The sequence below is a fragment of the Mesocricetus auratus genome, unplaced genomic scaffold, assembly GCF_017639785.1.
Source record: "Mesocricetus auratus isolate SY011 unplaced genomic scaffold, BCM_Maur_2.0 Super-Scaffold_100006, whole genome shotgun sequence".
NCBI classification, from domain to species: Eukaryota; Metazoa; Chordata; class Mammalia; order Rodentia; family Cricetidae; genus Mesocricetus; species Mesocricetus auratus.
Genome location: NW_024429190.1, coordinates 99690923 through 99718046, shown reverse-complemented (window position 1 = coordinate 99718046; position 27124 = coordinate 99690923). Strand labels below are relative to the sequence as shown.

The following is a 27124-nucleotide window of genomic DNA, read 5'->3' as shown; positions in this document are numbered from 1 at the left end:
ATACGTTATGAAGGGAGCGGGGTCAGGAGGAACTCGTAAAGAGTGGAGAAGGGTGTCATCAGAGAGTCATGGGATTGGGAGTGTGGATCCCCTGTCTGTCTGTCTGTCTGTCTGTCTGTCTGTCCTTCTTTGATGCCTCGATGGTGAGAAGTCAGGGATGTTGACTGTAGGAAGGAAAGTTCATAAGTGACTGAGAAGCTCCAAGGTCCCAAAATGAACCTCTAGACTTCAGGCTTTGCTAGGAGCCACCAGTGTAGCCCCTGGGACACAGTACATCAAGCAGGGAGGATGCCTTGGGGGACTTCCCACAGCACCTGCGGCTCCTCCCCACATAGTCCCAGCTCACGCCACATGACAACCTTGCGGAGAACTCATAGGAAGCGAGGCCAGCGGTACAGTGGATAGAGGTGACGAAAACTGAAAAACCAAGAAGTTCGGAATCCCTCTACCCACTGTTCTCTTTCTTAAATAGAGTAGAATCTAACTCATATCTGTTTGCAGGGACTTTTTAGGCCCTCATTCTTTGTAGGGTCAGGATAAAGATACAGGGGGACACATGTAGTGGCCTCATACCTTATCAGGACCCCAAATATTCTTGGCTGCAGGGAAGCATATCGAGGTATCTTGACTTTTGTTCTTGGTCTTTGAAGGGTAGACCTGGACCCCCAGGTGTTCCTGGCATGCCTGGGCCTGTTGGCTGGCCAGGCCCTGAAGGACCCAGGGTAAGTGTTGCATGTGTCTGGGGCTCATGTAGTATCGGAACACGAGGGGGAAGATGGCTGCCTCCCGGGTCCTGGCCAGCAGTCAAGCATACCATTTCCTTGAGAGGGAGAGTGGCTGGAAGGCAGCTCCCAGCCTGCAGGCATTTCCCCTTCATGTGGCCTGCAGACCCTGGTCAGTGCTGTGACTCTGCTCCTGGGGAGAAGAGGGGGCCGATCCTTTCTTTCCCAGGAGCCCCATTTCTCCCTTGATCTGAGCATCAGTATGCTAATCTTTAGTTTCTCTTGAGATGACCCCAAGGGAGCCTGGGTCTGGAAAACTATCACCCGCTATGCTGGTCTGGCAGGTGGAGAGTTGGGGAGTATTGGCAGGCTGCAAGGATGCAGATGCTATACCAGGAGAGAGTATGAAAAGCAAACACACTCCCATCTTCTCTTGGTTTGTGTTCCTGCTGCCCGGCACAGAAACAGGGCACAGAGGCCATGACTCATAAATCTGACCAGCAGAAGCCAGGGCAAGGCAAGCGGGTATCCTCTGTGCTTCCCCTTCCTGGCTGTGCTGGTAACACAAAACTCCCAAGAGATTTCTCTTTAAAGCCACTGGGCTGCAGAGATGGAGAGACGGCTCACATTAGGAGCACTTTTGCTCTTACAGAGGTCTTGTGTTCAGTTGTCAGCACTGGAATCGTGGCTCACAGTTGTTTGTAACTCCAGTTCCAGGAGATCCAATGTCTTCTTCTGGCCTCTGTGGGCAGAAGGCATGTATGCTCATGGTATGCATACATACGTGCAGGCAACTCTCAGTTCGCTGTGTGGCCAGGCATGGTGGCTCATACTTACAAACCCAGTACTCAGAAGGCTGGGGGAGGACCACCATGACTTAGAGACAGCCAGGGCTACAAAGTAAAGTTCCAGGTCAGCCTGAGCCAGAATCAGATCCTGCCACAAACAAGCAAGAGTCCCCACTCTAGAGAGCTAAGCTGTCCACCACGGCAGCCATGTATAGCTGGGAAGCCCTTAAACTGTGGCTAATATAAATGAATAACTGGAGGTTTAATTTTGACTTACCCAAGTTTTAATTTATAAAACTGTATTCAGGGCTGGGAGATATCAGCCAGTGAAGGTTTCTCACCAAGTCTGGCAACTTGAGTTCCATCCCTGGAACCCACATGACTAGAAGAGACAACCAATTCCCAAAAGTTGTCCTCTGACCTCCATATATGTGCTGTGGCACACACACACACACACACACACACACACACACAGACATACACACACAGACACACACACACAGACACACACACACCCACACACACACACAGACATACACACACAGACACACAGACACACACACACAGACACACACACACAGACATACACACACAGACACACACACACAGACACACACACACCCACACACACACACAGACACATACACACACAGACACACACACACACACACAGACACACACACACAGACATACACACACAGACACACACACACAGACACACACACACACACCCCCCACACACACAGACACATACACACACAGACACACAAACACACACAGACACACAGACACACACAGACACACACACACCCCACACACACACACAGACACATACACACACACAGACACACAGACAAACACACACAGACACACAGACACACACACAGACACACAGACACACACTCTCTTTCTCTCTAAAATGTAATTTAAAATCTCATTATTTTACAATGATTACATTTGAAGTGACAATTAGATTAAAGGAAAGTAAAATACTGGCAAAATTAATTTCACTTGCTTAGTTTTACACTTAAGGCAATTTATAAAGACATTTAAAATTCAGAATATGCAGCCAGGCATGGCGGTGCATCTCCTAGAACCCTAGCACTCATGGGGGGGGGGCATCTGCTCAGAGGTCATCTTCACCTACATTTGTGACCAGCTAGCACTCATGGGGGGGCATCTGCTCAGAGGTCATCTTCACCTACATTTGTGACCAGCTAGCACTCATGGGGGGGCATCTGCTCAGAGGTCATCTTCACCTACATTTGTGACCAGCTAGGGATACATGAGCCCCTGCTTCAAAACAAAAGCAAAAACCTCACAGTTAATCCCAACAATCAGCATATAGTTGACTTTATATCTCTACTAATTAGAGATGACATGCAGTTATGTAATATAGAGAATGCTTAAGATTCAAACTTGTTCTGAGTGCGACAGAGCCCATCGGATGCACTTACCCCCTCCCTCCCGGGTACATATCATCCAGAGGTTCGTTTTCCCTCTGCTTGGCTTCAAGCTGAGGTTGAGAGTATAATGAGATGTCTGAAAGGCCCTCCCTATGCAAAAGAACAAATCAGGCAAAGAGTTTATGTGTGGCAAGCCTGTCTTCTGAGGCCCCAGGCTGTCTCCCCTGCCCCCCCCACAAACCTCTCCAGGAAAAGATCAAACACCACCATTCACAGCTTCTCAGTGAGGATTTAGTTTGGCGATCTGTACCACCTCGGGCATTTTTGTTCCCTGTTTGGTCTCAAAGGCCACAATGAAGAGTGAAGAGGAGTCCTGGGAGGAGGCAAAGGGGTTTATGGGTCCTCAAGTTCACAACCCAGCTCCAGTGCCTTGGTTCCATCCCGGTTTTGCCCATGATGCCTGTTTCTGTTTCTCCAAGAAATATCACTGTGGGGCTTCCTTTCTGTCTTCTAATTGCCACAGGGTGAAAAAGGTGACCTGGGTATGACGGGCTTGCCGGGGTCGAGAGGACCAATGGGCTCTAAGGTCAGTGTGTGGTCCCGATGGACATTCCCAGGCCTTCTTTTTAAGACTCAGGAGCAGCATCTGTCTACAAAGATGGGGAAGGCGGAACTGGGGGACTCTCAGCCTGTGCTGGGGAGTCAGCCCTTTGGGGGGCATCATGCCCTGGGCTACAGGGACTCGAGGATCCTGTTCCCGTTGTTCTCTTTAGCTATCCGGCATTTGAGGGCTGAGAAAAGCTATGTCCTTCCTAGGCCTGGCATAAGCATCTTTGTGTTTTCTGTTGCATGCTCCTTAAAACTCACGGTAGAGTGCGCACTCAGCTGTCTTGGGGGCTGAGTATAAACAGTCTGCTTTCTTTTAGGGCTTCCCTGGATCCAGAGGGGAAAAGGTCAGTCCTCGTGTCTCTCGTGGCATCCCAGATCCTGGTGGGTGGGAGACAGGCCCAGCTCTCTCTTCAGATGTCAACTACAGGCATCATCCGGCTGTCCTTCTGTCCTTGGTCCTGAGGGCTGAGGAAGAAGTGTGGGCGTCCTGAGGAAGGGAACACTGGTAAAGAGGACCTCCCAGTGAGGCTCCTGGCCCCACCACAGGGGGCAAATGAGAGCAGGCAGGCAGGGAGTTTAGTCAGTCAGCATTTAGGGGTGCTGGGAGAAGGGGACTTGTCCTTGGGCCAAGCTTCTACCACAGAGCCTTCTCATCCACCAAAACAAAACAAAGACTAACAGGCAACCTGCAGACACATATCCTGCGAGGTGAGAGGCTCTGAGACCCAGAAACTTCTATGAGTTTCCCTTTGCAACTAACATTAAGAGGTCTTAGGGATCTAGCCAGGAAGCGTTCCTTTACTGGGCAAGTCACCTATTGTTTGAGACTAGAGCTTTGTAAAAATGAGGGTGTTGGTCTAGGCAGTCTATCATTCTGAAATCTATCTTGTCCCTACCGCCACCCACACACAAGCTCAATATTAGTGCATTGACTCCCCCCCCTCTCTCTCTCTCTCTCTCTCTCTCTCTCTCCCTGTTTTCTCCTAGGGATCCAGAGGCGAAAGGGGTGACTTGGGTCCCAAAGGAGAGAAGGTAATGGAGAATCTGTACAAGAGATAGTCTGTAATAGAGGTGGGATGGGCAGCCAGCTCCAAGTGGCATTTCAAAACAGTCACAATATTTGTTCCTTTCACAGGGTTTCCCTGGATTTCCTGGAATGCTGGGGCAGAAAGTAAGTATTTAGAAGTAGAGGTAACAGACCTCAGATCCTCCAAACGGTGAATGGAGTCCTCCTCTTGGTCCTTCAGGCGGAGATACTGATTTTAATTGTGGAACGTTCCAGTTTGAGATGGGGACCAAGTTGTCCATTGAACAGAGGGTAGCAGAGAGGTCTGAGGTCAGCCTCCAGTTTAGTGGGAAAGGCTATCACCCCCCCCACACACACACACACATACACACACCATGGAGAGAGGCCCCTCTTTCCTTCTCCTACCTCCTGGAGCTCAAAGCCAGAAAGTTTGTGTGGAGCTACTATCTCCTATCTGAGCCACAGAGGTCAAGAACCATCTTACCCCTCAGACCCTGGAGCAACGTAGGGTTTTGTTTGATTTAGTTTCACTACTGCCTAAACACTCAATACAGCCTTCAAGGGTGGAAAATACTGTTGGAGGGACCTGGGGTTATTTTAAATAGGTGACACCTATTTTATTTAAATAAGTTAGTTATTTAGTATCTCATTTAGGACAAGCCTAATTTTAAAAGGAAACAGTTTAGGTGTTAAAGGAGAATTATTCAGTAAATAGCCATGGGGTGATGTATTGACATAACAAAAATTGTGAGGGTGGCAACAGACTGACAGACTTGGGGCAACTTTGGCTTAGGTTTAGGATCTGGAATAAGGTTGGTTGGGTGTTGGATGAGTGAAAACGTCTTAGCATAAAGAGAGAGATGCATAAATGTGGAAACACTGAGTCCTTACATTGTAAGGCATTGACCGTGTAAAACAGCCCCTGGCATGACGCTATGTTACTGACCCCGCTGAACAGCTACTGAGCTAACATGGAAACACTGGGTCCTCATGACATAAAGCATCGACCGTGTAGGACAGTCCCTAAGCTGTCTTGGTTACTTTCCTATTGCTGTGATAAGACACCAAGACCAAGACAAGTTATGAAAGTGTTTCAAAAGCTTACGTCCATGATAGGGGAGGGGAAGCGTGGTATTGAGTAGCTGAGAACTTCCATCTAGATCCACAAGTGGGACTCAGAGAGAGAGTGTGTGTGCTGCACTGGACACAGCCCAAGTCTTTTGAACACCAAAGCCCACCCCGTAACGAGCATTCTTCCTGCCAGCCTGGTCCCAGAGCCACGTCACTCCCAAATGAACACGCAGGAGGCTATATTAATTATGAAGCTGTTGGCTGTTTTCTATGGTGTCTTGTTGGCTAGCTCTGACTTAATTATTAACCCATAACTGCTAATCTGAGTATTTCCACTTGGTCTTCTCTTACCGGAGAAAGGGTCCAGACCTCTTATTCCTCTCACGTCCTACATAGTGAGAGACTGTGCCTCCAATTCCCAGAATCCTCCATCCCTCCTAATCCCACATGTCTTGCTTTCCTATTGGCCAACAGGGCCTTATTTATCACCCAATAAGACAAATGTATATACAGAATGATTTCCCCATCACACCTCCAGTGACACACTTCCTTCAACAAGACCACACCTCCTAATCCTTCCCAAAGAGTCCCCTCAACTGGGGCTCAAATGCATGTGTTTATGGGGTTGTTCTCATCCCAACAGCCACCTAAGCTAACATGGTAAAACTGTGTCTTCATGCTGTAAGGCATTGGCACTGGAAATTGTTATCTTTACCTAGGACACAAACTGAAATTCTTCAAACATGTAAACAAGTATTTTTAATTCTTTTTAAACATCTACTTTAAAGTGTTACTTCCTAAAGTGTAACATTTTTACTGGGCAGTACCCAGCCATCAGGACATGATGAAGTACCTCTATCCATTTTTAAAGCCGCTATGACTTATCCTTACCTAAACTGTCAGAAACAAAGTTTCTGCTATCCTAGATGGGATGATACATTTTAAAAATACAGTAACTATATAAACAAATTGAAGCAAACTTCAAAAGAGAAGTGAGTCCCTTAAGATATTTGGTCTAGGTTTTCATTCCCCGCAACAGTGACATCAAATATTCATAAATCACTGTGAAATTAAATATGATGGCTCCTCTGGATTCTGCACCATTTACTAGACCTGGCAACAAAAGAGCCGTCTTCCCCCTTTCATGGCAGGCTGTTTTAATACAGAGATGATATGATAACCATAATTAGGTCTTAGGAGAGAAATTAGATCAAGAAATTACTGGCTGCTTCTAGTTGATAAAGAGAAGGGCCACACTTCCTTCTGACAATCTCTTTTTAAAAATTCCTATTTTTTTATGCTGATGTTTTCTCCTGGACAAACAAGACATGCCCCTTAAACAGCCCAGGGAAATTGTGAAACATCTCCATGGCCCATTGACCCATCATAATCTCACCACTGAGAATCCTGAAGGTCAACATGGTAGAAAGGCTATATGGACTTAAGAGCAATTTTTCCTCAAAGATGTATTTACGTGTGTGTCTATGTGTGGGTATGTGCACATGAATGTTAGAGCCTGCAGAGGTTGGGGGTCTTGGACCTCCCCTGGAGTTGGAAGTTTTGTGACAGCTCACTACTGCCTGGAGTTAGAGGCAGTGTGAGTCATCTGATACACGTGGCTGGGAATTGAACTTGGGTCCTCTGGAAAACCAGTAAGCATTCTTAACTGCTGAGTGTGTTGGGAAAGGACGGAGTCGTCTTGTTGCTAGGCTGTCAGGTCAGCTTGGGTTTGATCCTCACCATCTATTGGTGTCCTCTGGAATTTTCCAGTGTGTTAGAGAGCTTGGAAAGGAGGCTGGGTGTCTGTTGCTGTCTCTGGGTGGCTAGGGTGGTACATCATGGTCAGTTTCTGCTGATAAGTAGAAACTCTCTGGTAGCAATTATTGCACTGACCATGTTGGTGATGTAGTTTGGGATGCAGGGCAATTGTTGAAGTAGAAATAATGTGCTCCATGGGTCCATAACCCCCAGAGGCTGTTAAGCGGGACAGGAATTCTAGACAGGCAAAGCTAAGGAAAACTAAGATGGAGAAAAAAATTCCCCCCCCCTCTGTGTGTGTGTTACACATATCATAGTGCACGTATAGAGGTCAGAGTTGTACTGGTGGGAGCTGTTGCTCCATGTCCAGGTGTTTAGGCACAGCAGCAAGCACCTTTATCAACACAGCCACTTTGACAGTCTGAGAAATAAGTTTTGCAAAAGTTTGGCCTTGAACTATGAAAAGGTTTTCAATCAGGAATGCAATTTACATTGTTTTCCATATTTTAATAATATTTTAAAAGGTTTATTTATTATGTATACAGTGTTCTGCCTGCAGGCCAGAAGAGGGCACCAGATCTCATTACAGATGGTTGTGAGCCACCATGTGGTTGCTGGGAATTGAACTCAGGACCTCTCGAAGAGCAGCCAGTGCTCTTAACCACTGAGCCATCTCTCCAACCCTTAATCCTATTTTTAATGGTGACCATTTGAACACATGCTTGAAACATGGCTCCTCACAGAAAGGGTTTTCAGCTGAGCTGGGCATAGTGGTACATTTCTGTGACCCCGGCACAAGGGAGATGGAGGCAAGAGGCTTATAACGTCAAGGTCGTCTTTAGCTACACAGAGAGGTGGAGACCCTCTAAAGGGAGTTGTCTGAATACACAGAAGTACACTGGAACTCAAAATACTATCTACTGAAGTATGGAGCACGCTGGACAGAGTGGCACACACCTTCAGTCCCCGCAGGCAGAGGCAGTTGGATGTCTAGGAATTCCAGGCTAGCCTGGCCTATATATCAAAATTCTGGCCAGTCAGGGCAACATAGTGAGACCCTATCTCATAAAGAAAAAAAAGAAGGAAGAAAGAAAGGAGGAAAAGAAGAAGAGTGGAGCGCTATGTAACCCTAAATAAACCCTATAAAATATCGAACATTACAGTAGACAAGACTGTTCCCAAACATCATAAGAACCCCAACTCATATGTGTGATTTTGTACTAAAAAGAAACATAATAAACCATTCTGCAAAATTTCAACTAGACAAGAAAGGTTTTCCTAGTCACGTGTGTGACTGAAATGCAGAATCCACCTCTGGCTGCTGTGGACGGGGCTGTCCCTCTCAAGTGACCACCAGAGCACCAACTGCTCTACAGCACTAAGTCACACCCTGGGGGTATGCTTTCTTTCTTTCCTGTTCCTTGGATATGAGCTCATCAGTCTCCCATGTTCCCAGGACAGCCTGCTTGGAAAAGATTTAGAATGATGAAGAGGGGGTCCCGGTGGCCAGTGATTTGGGAGACCAGCACAGATGTGTTTACTCTCTCTCTCTTGCTTCTCTTTCTTTTCCTCAGGGTGAAATGGGTCCCAAGGGAGAACCTGGGCTATCAGGACACCGAGGCCCCACGGGGAGACCGGGAAAACGAGGCAAGCAGGTAAGGATCCTGGGGTCTACCCCGCTGAGGGCACACCTCCTGGAGGTGTGTGGAGAAGCATGTAGGAGTCAGCTCGAGCTAGTCCACGGGCCTTCGATTCAAGCATCCTCAGGGCTAGTGGACAGCACAGCCTAATTACAGATGTTCAGGCTTCTCTCCAGCTAGCCACGGTTCAAGGTTACAGGTTCCACTCACAAGAGTGGCCCCGGTTCATAGGAACACATATATATCTTAACCGAGTAACCGGAAATGGGCATTATGCAGTAAACCTGCTTTTTGAGTCAGTATAGTGGGGATAGATTGAGTTTTATAGAACAGCCTAGGTCTGTCTTTGCAGCTAACAGGTCTTTTGAACCTTAGCGACAGTTTCACTAGACAAATCCCTCATTTGGAAGTGATCTTCTTCACTGGGTTTGCTAAGAGCTTAAGGGAATTTTTTGCTCGGAGCCCCTTGGTCATCAGTGTAAGCCAAGTTATAGAACTGGGAAAAGAAGGAGGGGGCTCGCTTTTCTGGACTGCACTAAATGCCCACAGGGAAACCAGCATTTTTGATAATGGACAGATGTACCTGAGAGATGTGGATGCTACCTTTTGCTTTTGTTTTTTGTTTGTTTGTATTAAGACAGGATCTCACTATGAGACCTTGAAAATATTTGAAATCTGTCCTTCTAGTTGGCGTTTTATCTCCATTCTCTTGGTGGTTATGGTTTGATCTGGATATTATATCCTTCCATAATTCTTTCTTTCACTTTAACAGTTCTTGCTTATTCATTTATTGTTGTTGTTGCTTTAAGATAGAGTCTCATGTAGCCCAGGCTGGCCTCAAACTCCGGCTGCTCCTTCTTCCACCTCAGACATGCTGAGGTTATATGTAGTTGAGAAGTATTTCTTCTCATATCTTACATTATTTCTTTCATGTCCACCATGTAGTTATTTTGTCCTTCACTTATAGCCTAAGATCACAATGTGTACAGCTTCTTGTTGCTGTAGTATTAATACATTTAAAACATCTTCTAAGAATGCCCACATCATATTTAATAAACAAGGAAGCATAGGTTGCTTGGAGGAGAGGCTCACCCAGACCATTGGTAATGCTCAGAGGAAGACATCTTCTGGCAACAAAGCTTTTCCATCGTGTTGGTGTGAGGATCCTCAGACTTCAGCTTGCATCAGCATCACCTAGGCATTTACAGACATCCCTACAGTGACTGCATCTCCAGGTTTTGCCTCTGAACACCCCCCACCCCCGTGCCTGGGCCTCATCTCCCAAAGACTTCAGCATGTGCTTTGCTGAAGCCACTTATGGGATGCTAATGCCCAGCCAGGAGTCAGAATCACGGTAGCCCTATGAAGGTAGTGCTCTTCCCTGAGTCAACGCAGAATTGCCCTGGCTCTGGATAATTCAGACTCACGGTGACGTTATTTTGTTTCTCAACTGAAAACAAAGCCTTTATTTTTGTACAGTCGTTCAAACCAAACATGGCAAGATTCTTTTAGTTTGTTTGTTTTCAAAGTCACAAATCGTTAGTCTCGTTTTTTTGGACAGTTTCACAGGGTGCCGTGGTCACGTGGCTTCAAAAGCACGCCGCAGGTGCCAGTCTCAGAAAAAGAGGGAGAAAGTTCTCCCCTATCATGATTTCATTCCAGAATGGTCTACATCAGTTGTGAGGAGAGACTTGGTTTCTGTCCTCTAGATCTTTCCTGGGGCAGTTTCTCTTTTCTGGCAAAGCCAAAGCCGAGTAGGCTGTGTCATCCACCCTGATGACGGCAGTTAATTTGGAATGACAGTAAGAGCTGCACCAAATCACTTGGAGGGTTCAGAAGAAGCAGGGAGGACGCTGCCCCCTTTACAAGACGCTGGAACTTGCCTCATGCCCTCCACAGAGCCGTTCTCCTCCGCAGACCCCTGGACGGTTATCGGAAGCCTGCCCTGGTGCTTCCTTCATAGCGGGAATAAACTCCTTGTGGTAGAGCCATATATCCAGAAGGACTATGATTTCTCGAGCCACTGTAAATTAATCCAAAACTAGGAAACAAAAGTCCTGGAAGATTCCAGAGTACAATTTCCAACACAGGATTTCAGAGATCATTTAATCCAGTCTCTCTCCCTTCATAGCTCTCCCGTTTATTCACCGGGGCTCAGTGAGGTGGAGTTGTTTGCCAAGACCATTCAGCTGAGCCAGCTTCAAGGCCAGGGTTAGGATTTTGGGCAGTGTTCTTTCCCCCTTGCTATGGCTATCATGGTCCTGTTTCCAGACTTGTCTCCAGGCAGGTCCAGGAAAGCAGGCTGGGGATACGGATCAGTGGTGGAGTGCTTACCAAGTGTGAAAAAAAGGCCCTGAGTTCAAGTCCAAGAACCACAAAAACAAACAAACAAACAAAAAACTTCAGTTGAGGAGACAGAATGACTTCAAGAGAAACCTCCCGAGTTCACAGAGAATAAGGAATCAAGAGTCCTTTTCCTGGGCAACTCCATTCAGTTACACCTACCATAAGGACATGGCACCTTCTGCACATGACCAGTTAAGTAGAAGACTCCTCTATTCCTGGTGTCCAAGCCAAGGAGTGTTTCCTGCTCCTTTAAGCCATGCACTTCCTGTGCTCAGAGCCAGCTGGCCTGGCTGTTAGAAAAACTAACTTTACAGGCTATATTAAGCTGGTGTGACTTCCTTTGCCATTCTGGGACCCATCTTGGTTATCATGCGGAATGCTTCAGCCTGGCCCGAGGATTAACAGCAGAGTTGGAAACAAACTAACCTCATGGGTCCTCTGGGACAAGTTTAGTAACTCCTTGGGCATTATGGAGAAGACCCCTAAAGCCGTGTTGGTAGGAGAGAGCACCTCACAGAGTTGGTGTTGTGACTGGAAATAGAGTATCTACAGGTGTGACTCTCTAAGCAATCAGGACTTGCTAGGTGTAAGGGGAACTTGGCTTGGGCATCTGTCATTCTGTTGGCCATCGTGGTTGACCTAGGTGGTCTGGCTGTTGAGAGGGGAACTTACTGCTCCTGGTGTCTCTTCCAAAGCTGTGTGACTGGCTAAAGATGACCTTCTCCAGTAAAGGGCTGTTCTTTGGCTAAGAGCATACAAGTAGTTGTACTTCTCAGCCAGAATCTCCAAAATGGTCTCAGGAAATCAGAACTTCTCTCTCCTTGGGTGAAGATGAAGCCTGGCCAGTCACTGGGACAATCAGCTTGTCTCCCCCATCACCCCTCATTCTTCACAAGCCACATTTTCACTTCTGCCATCTTTGTTGGCCTCACAATGAGCCTAGATGGGTACTATGTTCTGGTCCTTCTTCAGAGAGGGTAAAAATCAAGGCATAAAGCAATGACGTGGTTTATCCAGCCTCACTGTCAAGGTAAAACTTCTTGACTGACAGATTGCCAAAAATCCCTCTCTGTGTGCTGCCAACTTCTTTCTCCTCCTTCATTTGGTCTGGGGAGAGAAGACGAACATGATAGATTCTAACCCACATGGAATTTATGTCTCTTAGGGGGACAGTGATGAAATGAACATGCAATAATCTATGGTCAGTGGTCTGAAATAAATAGGAAGAGCCATGGTGTGTGTGTGTGTGTGTGTGTGTGTGTGTGTGTGTGTGTGTGTGTGTGTGCTGACTTTAAACTAACAGCAATCCCTCTGCCCCAGCCTGTTGAGTGCTGTCATGGCAGGCATGTACCTCAACAAAAGCTTGAAAAAGAAAGTTTTGAGAGAATGTGGTGAGAAACACCAGTGCAGCCTGGGGAGATCAAGGGAGACCTTGCTGCTTAGACATCGGAATTGAAAACTGAAGCAGAGAGGCATAGAGAGGAGTTTGGGGCAGAGAGAAAAGTTTTTTTTAAAGAAATAGAATAGGAATCAAGGTGGTTTTGGCTAAAAACAAAAACAAACAAACAAAAAGCTCTGGCTGGGCATGGTAGCAAATGTCTTTAATCCCAGCATTAGGGAGACAGAGGCGGGTGGGTATCTGAATTTGAGGCCATCCTGGTCCACAAAGTTCCAGGACAGCTATGGCTGTTACGCAGAGAAATCTTGTCTCAACAACAACAATAAAATAAAATAAGCAAACAAAAACTCCTCTGACTGGAGAACAGGGCCATATCCAAGTTCTTGGGTTCAGTAAGGGGCTGGGTCTCTACCAAGACAGCAAAGGGAAGTCCATGGGTAGAAACAGATTTTCTGACAGAAAGTAACCCTAGCAGGTAGATGAAAGCTTAAATTATAGGCCTACCTCAGCTACCTCAACACTAGGATATTGCACAAATACCCTGAAACTCCATTCCCTAACTCATGCGAGGGGATGAGGTGGGTTGGTTCTGTTGTCCTAAGCCATGTTTTTGCAACAGAATGAGAACTTAATGAGGCCTTCAAATATGCACAGATCACTTGCTCTGTGGGCCTGGGTGCTGGAGACCAGTTTATTCCACCATGAATTTTGCTTGTCTGAGCTAGGTGGTCTCTGATTTAGCGGCAAACAGAGAAGGAACTTTGCCATGCCATGATATCATAACAGGCTTTATCTTTCTATCTATCAGGGTCAAAAGGGAGACAGTGGAATAATGGGCCCACCAGGCAAGCCTGGGCCTACTGGTCAACCTGGTCGTCAAGGTCCTCCAGGGCCTCCAGGTGCCCCATCTGCAGGTAAGACCCCAGACGCCCCATCGGCAGCTTCACTTGGTCTGCACAGTTGAATGCCTAACTAGGTCCCCAGAGAGGCCGTAAGGAGATGCCAGCAGAGCTCTGCTTTGTCTCTTGTTAGAAAATGCCAGAGGCTCTTTTATACACCTTCATAATTTCTCTATGATCTGGTTCACTCAACTTTGTTGTAACATTTTGGAGAATACATCGAGGAACTTGAGAGGGACTAAATTACATTGATGATGTCATTTATACTTTCAGTGAAAAGGATACCTATTTTTTTATCAACTAAAATCTTTTTCTAGAAAAACATGTTTCATGGCTCCAAACATTATCTTAAACCCAGAAGTGAAGCTTTTCTATCTCACACTGTGATGAAAGATTATTTATTTGCATTGGTTATGTTGGGTGCATCGGACACAATAAGAGTGGATTATTGAAGATGAGCTAGGTCTGTTTCTACCATGTTCTACTCTTTAATTTGATTAGCTAAGCCCTTTATTTTATTCCTTTATCTAATCAACATAAGATCCTTTAGAGACATTGCCTGTATAAAGACAGCATTCCTAGATCTGTCTTCAGCTATACAATAGGAATCACAATCTTATTTTCTTAATGAAAGTGGAACATTTTAAAATTCCACAGTGCCTTTCTCCTACTGTATTTATGGTAACATGTTTTCCACGTCATAGTGAGGTTGTTATAAAAAGCCCTAGTCTGTAAGAGCCCTTAAACCAAAGGAGAGTTTCCTCTGGGACTCCATCCTGACAGGTGCCATGAAGAATCAGTCCTTTTGGTTTGTTTCTTTCCTGCCTTTTTAACTGCAGCAAAAGGGTCAGGTGAAGATCATGGTAAGTTATGGCGTAACAACATAGGGGGAGGACTCTGCTGCTTGGACCTACCCCTTGCTCATCTCTTATTTAGTTATGGTCCATGGATGCCCGGGGAAATCATTGTCTCAGTCTGTGCGTGGGCATCACACATTTATAGAACTGAAAATTCTTGGAGCACCATGAGATACCAATTGGATGGCAGTATGGTGGAAGCCTGGTTTTGCCCGTGGAAAGAACTTTCTTGGGCCTTGAAGTGTTTAGGGGCTAAAAAAATTCAAGGATTCCGGGGACAGGTGGTGAGGAAGAGTCATACAAAGGTGGCTGGCAGATTTTAATGGTCCCATTGTGCTCATTGTCTGTGTAAACCTGACCCCACCCGACTTTAGGCTCCTTCCTGGTCCTGGGGACTGTGAGCAGGTTCTCACAGAGCCACTCTGGTGTGCGTCAGGCTTGAGAACTGGAACCTAAGGACGTAGCAGCCAGCACAGTTCTGTTTTCCTTTTCTGACTTTCTAGCTTCATCTCTTCCGCATGGGTTCCCCTCCCCCACATACGCACACTACCCTGTGCTCTCCCAAGAAGACGCACTGCACTGTCCTTCTGTTATGGCTCCACCGTTGGCAACTTGCTTCTTCTTTTCCTCCTTTTTCTCCTACACGACTGCTGTTGTTACTATGTCATTATCACTGTCGTATGTGTGCGCGTGCGTGCGTGAGTGTCACAGCATGCTTGTGGAGGTCGGAGGACAGCTTATTGATCGGTTCCCGCCTCACCTGAGGATCAAACTCAGCTCACCAGACTTGGTGAGTGCCTTTACCTTCTGAGTACTCTCTCTCTCTCTCTCTCTCTCCTCTCTCTCTCTCTCTCTCTCTCTCTCTCTCTCTCTCTCTCTCTCTGTGTGTGTGTGTGTGTGTGTGTGTGTCTAGTTTTTCGAGATAGTGTCTCATATAGCCATATAGTCCAGACTGGTCTTTAGCTCACTATGTAGCTGAGAACAACATTAAACTCCTGATTCTTCTGCCTCTACCTTTTCCAAGTTCTAGGATTACAGGCATGTGCCATTGAGGCCAACTCAGATGATATGGCCATTCACTCTCTCTGTCTCTCTGTCTGTCTCTGTGTGTGTGTGTCTCTCTGTCTCTGTCTCTCTCTCTGTCTGTCTGTCTCTGCCTCTGCCTCTGTCTCTCTCTCTTTCTTCTCTCTCTCTCTGTGTCTCTCTGTGTCTCTCTGTCTCTCTCTCTCTCTCTGTGTGTTTTACTGGGTGTTGAGCATGGGCTTCACGCATGCTAAGCTATCCCCAGCTGACTCTTGCTTTCTGCAGGTGTGTTTCATCTTCCTTCTCTATGCCAGCCACCTTGACAAGTGAGTCAGCATCTCACCCCCCATGGAAACTGGAGTCTACAGGGACTTGCTCTGTCCGCCCGGGGCTACACCTGCAGTCTAGCAGGACTGTAGGCCGTCTCTCTGACTGATGCTCTCTCCCTCTGCCTTCTCTTCAAATTACTTCCTTTCTGAGGAGCCACTCGGAAGATAAAGAGGCAAAACGGGGCAGTCCCCTGCTCCTTGTGAAAATCTGGGGTGGCTGGGAATGTAGGAGAGGTTAGAAGGGACTCCCCATACCTGACTTGGATAATGATAGTTAGAGGCCGCCCCTGGAGTGACTCCCCACAACGTTAATCTGATAAAAGCCACAGACACACCAGGTATTATGGCATAGCCCGGTATCCATTTGAGAGAAAGGGAAGTTCTAAGACTAACCTGGAGAAAACAGGCCAAACAAAAACCCGCAAAGCCACTCAAGAGGAAGCTGTCTGATCTGCCCCTTCTTGTGGTAGCCTCGGTCTCCAGAGAACACAAGTTAAAGTGTGCTGGTCTATCCCAGTCACTCATTTGAGTCTGAGATCCTTGAGCCTCCACAAGGCTACGGAGCTGGGTAGTGGCCACCAGGGCCCGGATCCCACCCGTGGTTCCTAAAGCCTCCACACCGTCTTTTGATTGTTACTGGGTTCCTCCGCCTTCTGGCACTATCCCCAGTGACCTGCTTTCCACAAGAAGCTCCTGGGCAAAGTTGGAGAGTGAGGTCCTCTGGCAGCAGGGCCCGGCAGTAAAGCCGGGGTGAGTGAGGCAGTTCAAGCTGTTGTGCCCTTCAGGGCATCGCGGCAGGAAGCTGGCAGGATGGAGGATGTTCTCTGCCAACTGGGAGGAAGTGGAAGCAGTGGGGAAACTTGCAGCCTTGGCAGTGGGCTCCCGGCCACGTCCTGCTGGGGGTTGTGGCAGTCGGCTCCCGGCCACGCCCTGCTGGGGGGCGTGGCAGTCGGCTCCCGGCCACGCCCTGCTGGGGGGCCACCTCAGGTCTGGTTCTCAGCCAGCTGGTGCTAAAGGAGGGTAGGGAGTTTCAGTTACTCAAGTTAAAGGGAAAGAGGGGAGGAGGGCGAGGAAGGAATGAAGGCAAAATGTAAGATGTAATTTGCAGTAACACAATTACATATTTGGATAATTCTTTCCTGTACCCAGACGGGGTATAAACGAATCCACGTGGTACCTGGGAACGACAATTCCCCGAGAGCACCCGAATGCTTGTATCTGCCCGTCTGAGTGGGACATTGTCAGGTGAAGCTTTCGGCCACACCACTGATTAACTAGATGTCTGAGAAGCCTGACTCTTTCTGAGACTGTGGTTACCGAGGCGATCTGGGGTCACAGGGCATTCTGGAGGCGTGCTCCAGTGTCACTCTCCCATCCCTCCTTGTCACAGCCTCACTTCTCCAGGTGGAAACTCCTCATGGTCCCAGACTTTCACCCAGGGTGTTGTGGAGCTGGTGATGTCTTTGTCTCTTTGGAGTCTTCTGAAAAATCAGAACCCTAGACTGGTGCTTTACCCGCAGAGCTCGACCCCGGCTCCTTGCCAGAGCTGTTGGGCCAGCTTAAGAGGTGGGGTCTCTCCACTGGGCCCTCTTTAGTGTGTGAGCTCTTCCCTATGGTCTGCTTTTTCTGCTGGCATCCTAGCATCTTCAGTCTCTGTTCCAGTTCCTGTCTGCCTCCACCAACTCCCTAAAACCAGCGACAGCCGGCTTCCAGTGGTCCTTATTGTCCCTGGGTGGGGGCATGTTCTTGTCAATCTTTTCATCCTTCCTCTCTTTCCTCGTCCTGTCAGGCAGCTGTGACGTCCAGTCCTTCACAAAGACCTTTGCTCTCTAATTAACCGCCCAATCATTGAACAGATACCCCATTCCAAATATGTGTCAAGCCGCTTGACCTGCCCCCGTCAGATTTACCCTATGGGGAGAGATGTTAATGGAGTAATCTGGATGGGGAAGCTTGTAAGCAGAAAGGAGTACCATGAGGAACAGACACAGGTGAATGTCCCAAAGCCAGCGTGCCAGAGTGGGAGGATCTGGGAAGGCTTCTGACAGAGGAGGTGACGTGTTACAGGTCGTTCTTCCTGCCAGCCTGGTCCCACAGCCGTGAACACTCAGAGACTTATATTAATTATGAAACTGTTGGCCAATGACTAGGGCTTCTTATTGACCATCTCTGTCTTAATTATTAACCCACAACTACTAACCAGTGTATTTCTACATGGTCTTATCTTACCGGAGAACGCCCGACTTGTGTCCTCTCTTCCCTGGATCACACGGTGACTCCTCTGCTTACACTTCCCAGAACCCTCCACGTCTCCTAGACCCACCTATCTTGCTGCCCTACTGGCCACAGTGTTTTTTTTTTTTTACTCACCAGCCAGTAGGAGAAACACACATACAGAAGACGTCCCTATCAGCGAAGTTTGAACTGAGAATGGAAGGGACCTTGGAGAAGGGAGGGGTGCAGGGTGAGGAAGGTAGTTTGAGGTGGGTTTCCTGCACACGCACCGTTTCCCTACTGGTTCTCCTTCTTGATGTACAATGGAAACATCTTGAGGACTTTTAAAGTCATGGATTCCTAGCCGGGTGGTGGTGGCGCACGCCTTTAATCCCAGCACTCGGGAGGCAGAGGCAGGCAGATCTGTGTGAGCTCGAGCCGGGCTGGACCGACAGCCTCCAAAACAATACAGAGAAACCCTGTCTCGTAAAAATAAAAATAATCATGGATTCCCAAGGGTGGGGAGTGTGCCTCAGTGGCAGAGCACTAATCCAGTGTATGTGAAAGGCCGGGGTTCCATCCACAGCACTGGAAAAAGCAAGCAAACAAACCTATGGATGTCTGGAGGTTCATATGAAATTGGTTTGGATGTGACTTAAGCATCAAGGCCTCTAAAGGCCAAGGTGAAGAATCTGGGTATGGTAGTTTAAGCCTGCAATCCCAGCACTTGGGCAACAGAGGCAGGAGAATTGCCACCACTTTAAGGCCAGCTTGGGCTATATAACAAGTTCCTGGCCAGCATGGACTACAGTGTCCAGAAACATCATAAAAAGCCAAGGCAAAACTGGGTAAGTGGTTCTAGTCACTTTGGAGGCTGAGACGGGGAGGGGGGGCATTGCTTGAATCTAGGTGTTCAAAACCAGGCTAGGAAATGTAGTAAGACTTCATCTGAAAAATAAAAAAATAAATGATAAGTAAAAGTCAAAATGAGAACTACAGACCTAGACATTGCTATAGAGTGTATTTTCCTAATCATACTCTTCCAGGATGCACCCTGACTTTTCTCAGTACCTGGAGAGAGAAATGTCCTAAGTAGAAAATATTCTATTTTCTTCAAGGAGAAATAAAAAAACACCCCCAATTCCTTCATAAATATCCTCTATATTAGAAACTAAAAGATAGTGAAATGACTGGGCGGTAGTGTACACCTTTTATCCCAACTCTGGAGAGGCAGAGGCAGTCGGGATCTCTGAGTTCAAGGCCAGCCTAGTCTACAGAGTGAGTTTCAGGACAGCCAGGGCTACACAGAGAAACCCTGTCTTGAAAAACAAAAACAAACAAACAATGCAGTGAAAGTTGGACTAGCAAGGTTGCTCAGTGGTCAAAGGCACTTGCTGCTGGGTCTGATGGCTTGAATCTCATCTCCAGGTCTCATATGGTGGGAGTTGAGGACTAACTCCCCTAAGTTGTCCTCCGACCTCTGTTCCTGTGCCCTGGTATACGCAACCTCCTCCCCTAAATAAATAATCATTAAAAAATCCAGTAAAAGCTTTCCATCCACTGCATATCCATCTGCAAGAAGACCTTTTCAGCAATGGTCACAAATAGGGCACGGTCTCCTACAGGAATCTAGAGACAATCAGCAGGCAATTTATTAGTTTGGTTCGGCCTCTAGGTGGCACTCTCAGGGCTCCAGGTCCCACAAAACCCTCATCTTTCCCACAGGTTGTTAATAACTGAGTCAAGCAGCTACCGCGCAGCTGACTTGTGTGTCTTCAAGGCAGGGTTGAGGAGGAGGCCCGTTGCTTACTGGCTGTTTTCCCCCACCGCGGCCCGGAGCCTCCCCTCCGCCAGCCATCTGCCTGCGGCTTTCAGGTCCCTTCCTCACGAAGGCTGCTCACATCTCCTGACTTGCTTGGCTCTAGTAACGCAACAGTCTGTTGCTTCCTAGGACAACTTGTCATGGGACTCAAAGGAGAAAGAGGACTTCCAGGGCCTCCAGGAAGATGCCTTTGTGGACCCCCTGTGAATGTGAATAGCCCCTCCCACGGGGACTCCACCTATGGCTCCCCTCGGGTTCCTGCGGTAAGGCTCTTCAGGGCACGGCCCCGGTGGGTGCTGAGGATGCTCTGGACCTGATTGTAGGCCTTCGTGATGTACTTTAGGAAAGAGAATTCACTTTCCCCTGTTACAGTAGCTACCCTATTGCTGTGGGAAATTGCAAAGTGGGGATAAAATCCAAAGAAAATAAGACTTTGTTAATTTGGTTGTGAAGTCACTGAGGGATATTTTCCCCACCTTTTACTTTCAGGACTAACTCCAGTGTGGTTGAGATTATATTGTGTGAAAGAGCAGGGTCTGGGCTACTCGTTCAGCTTGCCTAGTGTGCCCTGAGTTCAACACTTGTAATAATCATCATGGTGTATGACCCTTGTGAAGACCACTTCCAGATGTCAAATTACTTACCTATGCATTAGCATCATCTTTTAAGCCTTGGCAACATGTTAAAAAACATTTAAATACGTTACATCAAGGTGGATAGCTTTGTTTCAAACTCAGGCATTCTGAACCGGACTGGCATGGGGTGGGCTTCTGACCCTCCTCCCTACGAGAAGCAAACAGAGAGTCTGCTCCTCTGGCCCTACTTGATCTGGGGAATCTTTTCTGGACCCTGACCACTATGTTCTCTGGCAGATATTTGTGGTCAACAGCCAGGAAGAGCTTGAGAAGCTGAACACTCAGAACGCCATCGCCTTTCGCAGAGACCAGCGATCGTTGTACTTCAAAGACAGCCTTGGCTGGCTTCCCATCCAGGTGCTCTGGGGCAAGCCTGTTGGGCTGTGATCCTCCTGTCCTCAGCCAGGAAAGGGACGGTCCCATTAGAGGGGAGGAAGGCTACACAGTTGGGGCGACTGCACGTGTGCCCGAAGGAGAGCTACGCATCCTCTCTCCCTCATCTTGTGAGCAGCCCCCTCAGCCCCATCCCCAAACAGAAGCTCATCGTTGGGAAAGATGGTCTCTCTCACCATCCCGGAAGGAAGCTAAGGGATGCCACCTAGGCTCAGGGGATCTGTTCCCAGTGCTGGAGGCTTGGAGCTTTGTGGCTGCCTGGGCGTGCCGTGGTCATTAATGGCTGTGTGTTTCCTTGGGCAGCTGACCCCTTTCTACCCCGTGGGTTACACCGTAAGCCAGCATGGCACCTGTGGGGACGGGGTGCTGCAGCCCGGAGAGGAGTGTGACGACGGTAATCCAGATGTGGGAGATGACTGCATTGGTGAGTGGGGCCAGCCTGGGGGCCTGAGCAGCTGAGGGGCGGGGTAAGCCTGGGCTACCAGATGTGGTGCTCTGAGGCGAAGGCAAGGGATAGTGCACAGGGACTGTTTTGGAGGGCCCCTTCCCAATTCCAGGCGGCATTTAACTCTTCCCTCTCCCAAGCACGTCAGCAGGGGAGGTGCTCAGGATCGAGTACCCCAGACAGGCCTTCCTGGCCTCTTTCTTCCAAGCCCTGCTTCTTCGTAAACTTAGAAGAGGAAGGCAACGTCCCTCACTTGGGACCCTAGAAAAGCAGGAGAGGCTGAGATGGGATCAGAACTCCTTTCTAGGTGGACACTAGGTGTAAGCTCTGCCAGTAGAGAGACGGGCCACCAAACCTGCCTCCAGCTCTTGTGATCTGTTAGGACCTGGCTCTGGAGGGTTTTCAATGATTTGGGGTTTTTGTTTGCTGTTATTGTCTTTTACATAAAGTGATCAGAGCAGGAGATGAGGTAGAAGTACAGTTTTCATAGTCAAAACAGAGTTCAGGTGCTGGCTCTGTGCTACCCACCTCATTAAAGACGGCAGCGGAGGACCATTTCCAGGGGAGCCTGTCTCTCTGGACTGGAAGAGAGGCTTGGCATGCGGCGCAGGTCTTCAGACAGTCATCCAGCTGACACACGTAGGGGTTGTCTAGATGTGGCTCGGGGTCAGTGCATTCATCCATGACTTGGTTTGCCAAGAACTGGGGATGTGTGGGCACCGTTGCTGTCCTTGTCCTTAGGGGACAGACATCAAGATGAAGTTCCACTCAGGGTGGGGCTGAGACTCAGAAGGAGGCTGTTTCTGTCAGTCTAGCTGCACCAGACCCCTGCAGCTTTTGGATGGCAATCTATGGGGGACTGGCTTTTCCCAGAGTCCCTTCAATATTAGCTGTCACGATCAACAGAAAGTAGTGAGGTCTCCGTTTCATCTAAAAATGAGGGTGGGCCATGCATGGTGGCACATTTGGGACGTTGAGGCAGGAAGATTGCCAAAAGTCAAAAGGCATTTGGACTACATAGCAAGACCCTGTGGGTGGATCGGTGGATGGGTGGATGGGTGGATGGGTGGATGGATGGGTGGATGGGTGGATGGATGGGGGGATGGGGGAATGGGGGGATGGGGGGATGGGTGGATGGGTGGATGGATGGGTGGATGGGTGGATGGATGGGGGATGGGGGGATGGGGGGGTGGATGGGGGATGGGGGGATGGGGGATGGATGGGGGGATGGGGGGATGGGGGGATGGGAGGATGGGTGGATGGATGGGGGATGGGGGGATGGGTGGATGGAGTCCTACTCCTTGTATGAAGACAGATGTCTTTGTGGAGGGCACGTGGTTCCTCAGGTTGAGCCTAGTGGTAGGTTGCCTCCAGAGCTCTGGCTGGCAGAGGCCTCACCGTGCTCTCTCACGGGGGTCTGCTGTTCCAGTCCCCTAAGCCTTACGTTACCAACGTTCCACAGTAGTTCTATGAAGGGGAGGCAGTGCCATCTTCCCAGTTTTCCAGATGACACGAAGGATCTTTGTCCCCTTGACAAGTAAATGGCAGGTGTGTTACACAGCACCCTGGTATGTCAGTGTGACACGTCTGAACCTTCCAAAAGTTGGTTCCAAGGCGGGTGGAAAGCTCTAGGGACTCCACTGGGCCACACTGACCTCACTGTGTAGGCGAGCCTGTTCCACCCTTCTCAGAGCTATACTTTTCTCCCCCTAGACTGTCACCGGGCCTACTGTGGAGACGGTTACCGGCACCAGGGCGTGGAGGACTGTGACGGCTCGGACTTTGGCTACCTGACATGCGAGACCTATCTGCCTGGGTAGGGAGGCCTTCCACACTCTTCCAGAATCTCCCCTCCCCTGCTCTCCTTCACAGATTTTTTAAGGGCCTTTTATGTTGCTGGTACTTTCTAGACACTGAGGTGGGATAGAGTCCATGCTCCCCTACTGATCACATAGTAGTCACCGTCCCCAAGAGGGCTCTGTCAGAGCAGTCACAGCCATCAGTGTCAGCCCAGTCCAGGTCAGAACAGCAGGTTCCAGGTCTGCTAGTCCCAGTGATTCCTGGGTTGTGGCCTCAGAGGAAGTAGAGAGGAACACAGCCAGCCAGTAGCATAAGGGGGTTTTACAGACTCCATCTGTCCGCCCACCTCGATTTCCAGAGCACAATACCCACTTCCCACAAATCTAAATGAGATCGGACCAGAGTTAACCTTAGGGATGTGAGATAGCTCAGTAAGTCTAGATTCAATTTCCAGTTCCTCAGGAAAGGAAAAGGAGGCCCAGCAACACGACATAGTGGGTAAGGGCATGTGCCATGCTAGCCTGGTGACCTGATTTTGATCCCCAGAACTTGTGTAACTGGAAGGAGAGAACCAACTCCACAGAGTTGTCCTCTGACCTGAACATGGCCACCATGGCACCCTTACTCCCCCACACACACAGAGAGAGAGACAGACAGAGACAGAGAGACACACACACAGAGACAGAGACAGACAGACAGAGATGGAGAGAGACACACACACAGAGACAGAGACAGACAGACAGAGAGAGACACAGAGACACAGAGAGAGAAAAGGAGAGACAGACAGACAGACAGAGACACAGAGAGAGACAGAGGGGGCAGCGACAGAGAGAGACAGACACAGGGACAGACATATACATAATTTTTTTTTAAAAATGAAAGGAAAAATTTCTGATCTTGACAATTTCACGGTCCCTCCAAGAAAACATCTCCTTCAAAGAGCTGTCTGGCTACCTTGGAGACTCCTCAGTGGGTATTCAAATGTGTTAGTGCCCTTGCTCCCACAATGTCATCTTCAAGCTACCTGAAGACCCCTCCCCAGAATGTAACCTTCCAGTACAGAATGGTGCTAAATGGCCCTGAGCTCACCTGACTGTCCCGGAGTCAGCGTATGATGCTCTAGGGAGCCACCCATCCCCATCTGCTGACCTTTTAGGTCATCGGGTCTCTCAAGAGTCCATGTCCTCAGCTTTGCGTTCCATCACTTACCTTCGGGCAGGACGTCAGCAGACTGGGAAACAGACATCACCTGTCCCACATTTCCCTCAGGAGTCTCCTCAACCCTCAGCCTCCAACACACATTAGCATACACAATCTGGCTGAAGGAGTCGCATATCTCCAGTCACCCCAGGACTCCACCCCGGGGAGGCTCGGCTAGGACCCCACTGCATATGTGAGTCTGTGTGCACTGCCCCATGCCCGAACTAAGGAAGGCTCCTGACAGCCACCTCCTGGATCTTGTCTGACGAAGCTGCTTGACAGCTCTGTGGAGTCACAATGTGTCAGTGTCTGAAATGGAGTTAACATTAGAGCCTGGGGCCTACTCACTAGCTCATCAGGGCTACGCCTGTGTCCTCTAGAAGCTTCCAAGAGACAGCTGTGAATGTGTGTGGATTATCATTTGTGTTTCCAGATGTGTAGAGCACCCTGTCAAACATGGCAGCCTCTGTTCCATGCACCTATTTGATTTTAAAATCATTAGTGCTTTTAATTTAGGTATTCAGTCACACTAGCCAAATTTCAAGAGCTCAGAATCTGTACCAGGCCAATGCTGCCCCTTGGGCACAAATAGAGGACATTTGTATTAGTCTTGAGTGATCCGCAGGCAGCCCTGGACACCCTGAGGCATTGAGGAAGGGGTGGCTGTCTCACAGGTGATGTGGTAACATCGGAGCCAACTGTACCTCCCACTGTAGTCTCTGCTAGAGCTTTATGTGGAAATCTCCAGAAACCCAACTCACCCTCCCTGAGCCCCACACCCGGAATGAGGCAGAAAAGCTTTCCTAGACCTTGGCACTCAGTGAGGGGTATGGTCGTGGAATGCAGTTGGAACACCAGTATCTTTTAGGATGTGCCTTTCCCTGCCCACCATGCCCTCTGCTGTCTGCCTGATCAGTGTCCTTGTCTCTCCCAGATCGTATGGAGACCTCCGGTGCACCCAGCACTGCTACATCGACTCCACACCCTGCCGTTACTTCACGTGAGGGGCTCGAGGGACAGGTGGGTGCAGCCCACGTAACTGGTGGCTGTGTCTCTGCCCTGCACAAGCTGGCCTTACTCTCTCTTGGGCCAGAGCCCACTGACCTTCAAGTGACAAAACAAGGATACATTCTTGCTGCTAAGACATGCTTTTGACTCAGTTTGACTGGAAGAGTTTTGGACCACTGCATCCTGTCTTAATTAAAAGAACCAGAAACCTTCTGTCCACCCTGGGACTACCTTCCCCCCAACCTCCCCATCCCACCCACACCCTGCTCCCTGCACATCGTCTGGCTAAACAGCTGGCTGTGATGCCTTATCTCTTCTGGAAAGATGCTGGCTCAGGCCCTGAACTCGGCTTAGCACTGTTAGACACACGGGAATCGGCAGGGCTCCTGCATTTTGTTCTGCTCTCATCTGGGTTTGGGCGAGCTGGTGCACAGGCTTCCACACCCTTCAGACCTCCAAGTGTAGCTCTTCTCACCCAAGGCAGCCACCTGTTGGGTCTGTCAAGGTTTAAGAACCACAAGACAGGAGGTGAGCATATTCTCCTGGTGCAACTCCCAGCTTCAGACCTGCTTGAGAGACCCTGCAACTGGCCAGGGCCCGATCAACTTCACGTGGAGCTGGAAGACTTGAGGAAGCCACGTGATCCAAGCTCACTCCCAAGGAAAGGGGGGAGACTCAGCTGAGTCACTTTTCCCGGTGGAACCATGTCGGAACAGAAGCCTTCCTCTTCCTGAAGTTCTCCAAGGGACAGTGGTTATAGCTTCAAATCCCAGGTGCCCTCTTGGCCTCTACCTTGAGGGTATCCTTCTCAACCGCGTCTTGTGTGAGAGACTCACTCACACACCCTCACCAGGGCAGGTTGCTGGTGTTTTCTCATGCTGGCTTCCCTGGATAGGGCTCCACTGCCGAGTCCTTGCTGTCTGCTGTCTGCTGTCTGCTGGAATGGCCCCGTGAGCCTCGTCCGTGCCTGCACCTTGCTCACCCTGGTGTTTCTCGTGTGCCTGACTGCTTCCGTTTTTCCTGGGATTCACTTTTCCTTAACCCTGCCTATTTGAGAACTGCCTTCCCCATATTTCCCGAGTGGGGTCTGGCTCTATTTTGGAAAGACATGTCTTTTTGTCCCCCTCCCCAGGTACATACACTTATCTTGTCACCGTATGGGCTGTCCCCCTGTGCTGTTACACAAAGCTCTTCAGTGAGTCGAAGTCTTGGGAACTCAGTGACAGCACCTTTTGTTACCCAGCAATTCAGAACTGTGAACTGTATTTCCTGAGAGCAGTTAACTGGAGGCTGTGTCTTCCAGGCAGGCATTGCTATTTATATTACATTACTATTCTGGGGCTTCTGGGTGAGCAAGCAAGGAATAAAGGTAATTCCTGGTTGTGGCCCACTCTCCTTTGGGTGCTGGGGTCAGTGCTTACTGACCGTGGATGGAGTGGAGAGATTGGGTTCAGTTCTGCTTCCTGGACTCTCAGATGACTGGGTTTTTTTAGAGCACACAGTTTTCTTGAGGGTAATGGAGGAAACGGATGTCTAGAGAGGTGTGAGACTTGCCAAAGATCACCATGCCCAGTCCCGACAGCTCAACCCTGGCTCTCACCTTGCTCGAGGACCTGTGGGGTGGAGACCTAGTGTCACTTGCAGATGCTGTTAAGACACATTCTGTCCTGAGTCCCACACCTGGGGAGCAGCATTTGCTGCCTTAGGCGACTTGATACCCATCACAGGCGGCC

At 48.8% G+C, this 27124-nt stretch overlaps 1 protein-coding gene across 3 annotated transcripts in view; it reads left to right on the top strand.

Annotated features, from left to right (window-relative positions):
- The window catches only part of Colq (collagen like tail subunit of asymmetric acetylcholinesterase), a 55153-nt gene extending 28381 nt beyond the window's left edge, over nucleotides 1–26772 (top strand). For all 3 annotated transcript variants that reach the window (XM_005077664.4, XM_005077665.4, XM_040747745.1), the window contains exons 6-17: nucleotides 651–722; nucleotides 3440–3502; nucleotides 3843–3869; nucleotides 4513–4557; nucleotides 4661–4696; nucleotides 8956–9036; nucleotides 13575–13680; nucleotides 20040–20173; nucleotides 20783–20902; nucleotides 21242–21362; nucleotides 23097–23199; nucleotides 25318–26772. In XM_005077664.4, the coding sequence (XP_005077721.1) occupies nucleotides 651–722; nucleotides 3440–3502; nucleotides 3843–3869; nucleotides 4513–4557; nucleotides 4661–4696; nucleotides 8956–9036; nucleotides 13575–13680; nucleotides 20040–20173; nucleotides 20783–20902; nucleotides 21242–21362; nucleotides 23097–23199; nucleotides 25318–25387 (978 nt within the window). In that variant the 3' untranslated portion in view covers nucleotides 25388–26772. The remainder of the gene's footprint in view (nucleotides 1–650; nucleotides 723–3439; nucleotides 3503–3842; nucleotides 3870–4512; nucleotides 4558–4660; nucleotides 4697–8955; nucleotides 9037–13574; nucleotides 13681–20039; nucleotides 20174–20782; nucleotides 20903–21241; nucleotides 21363–23096; nucleotides 23200–25317) is intronic.
- Nucleotides 26773–27124: the final 352 nt, after the last annotated feature.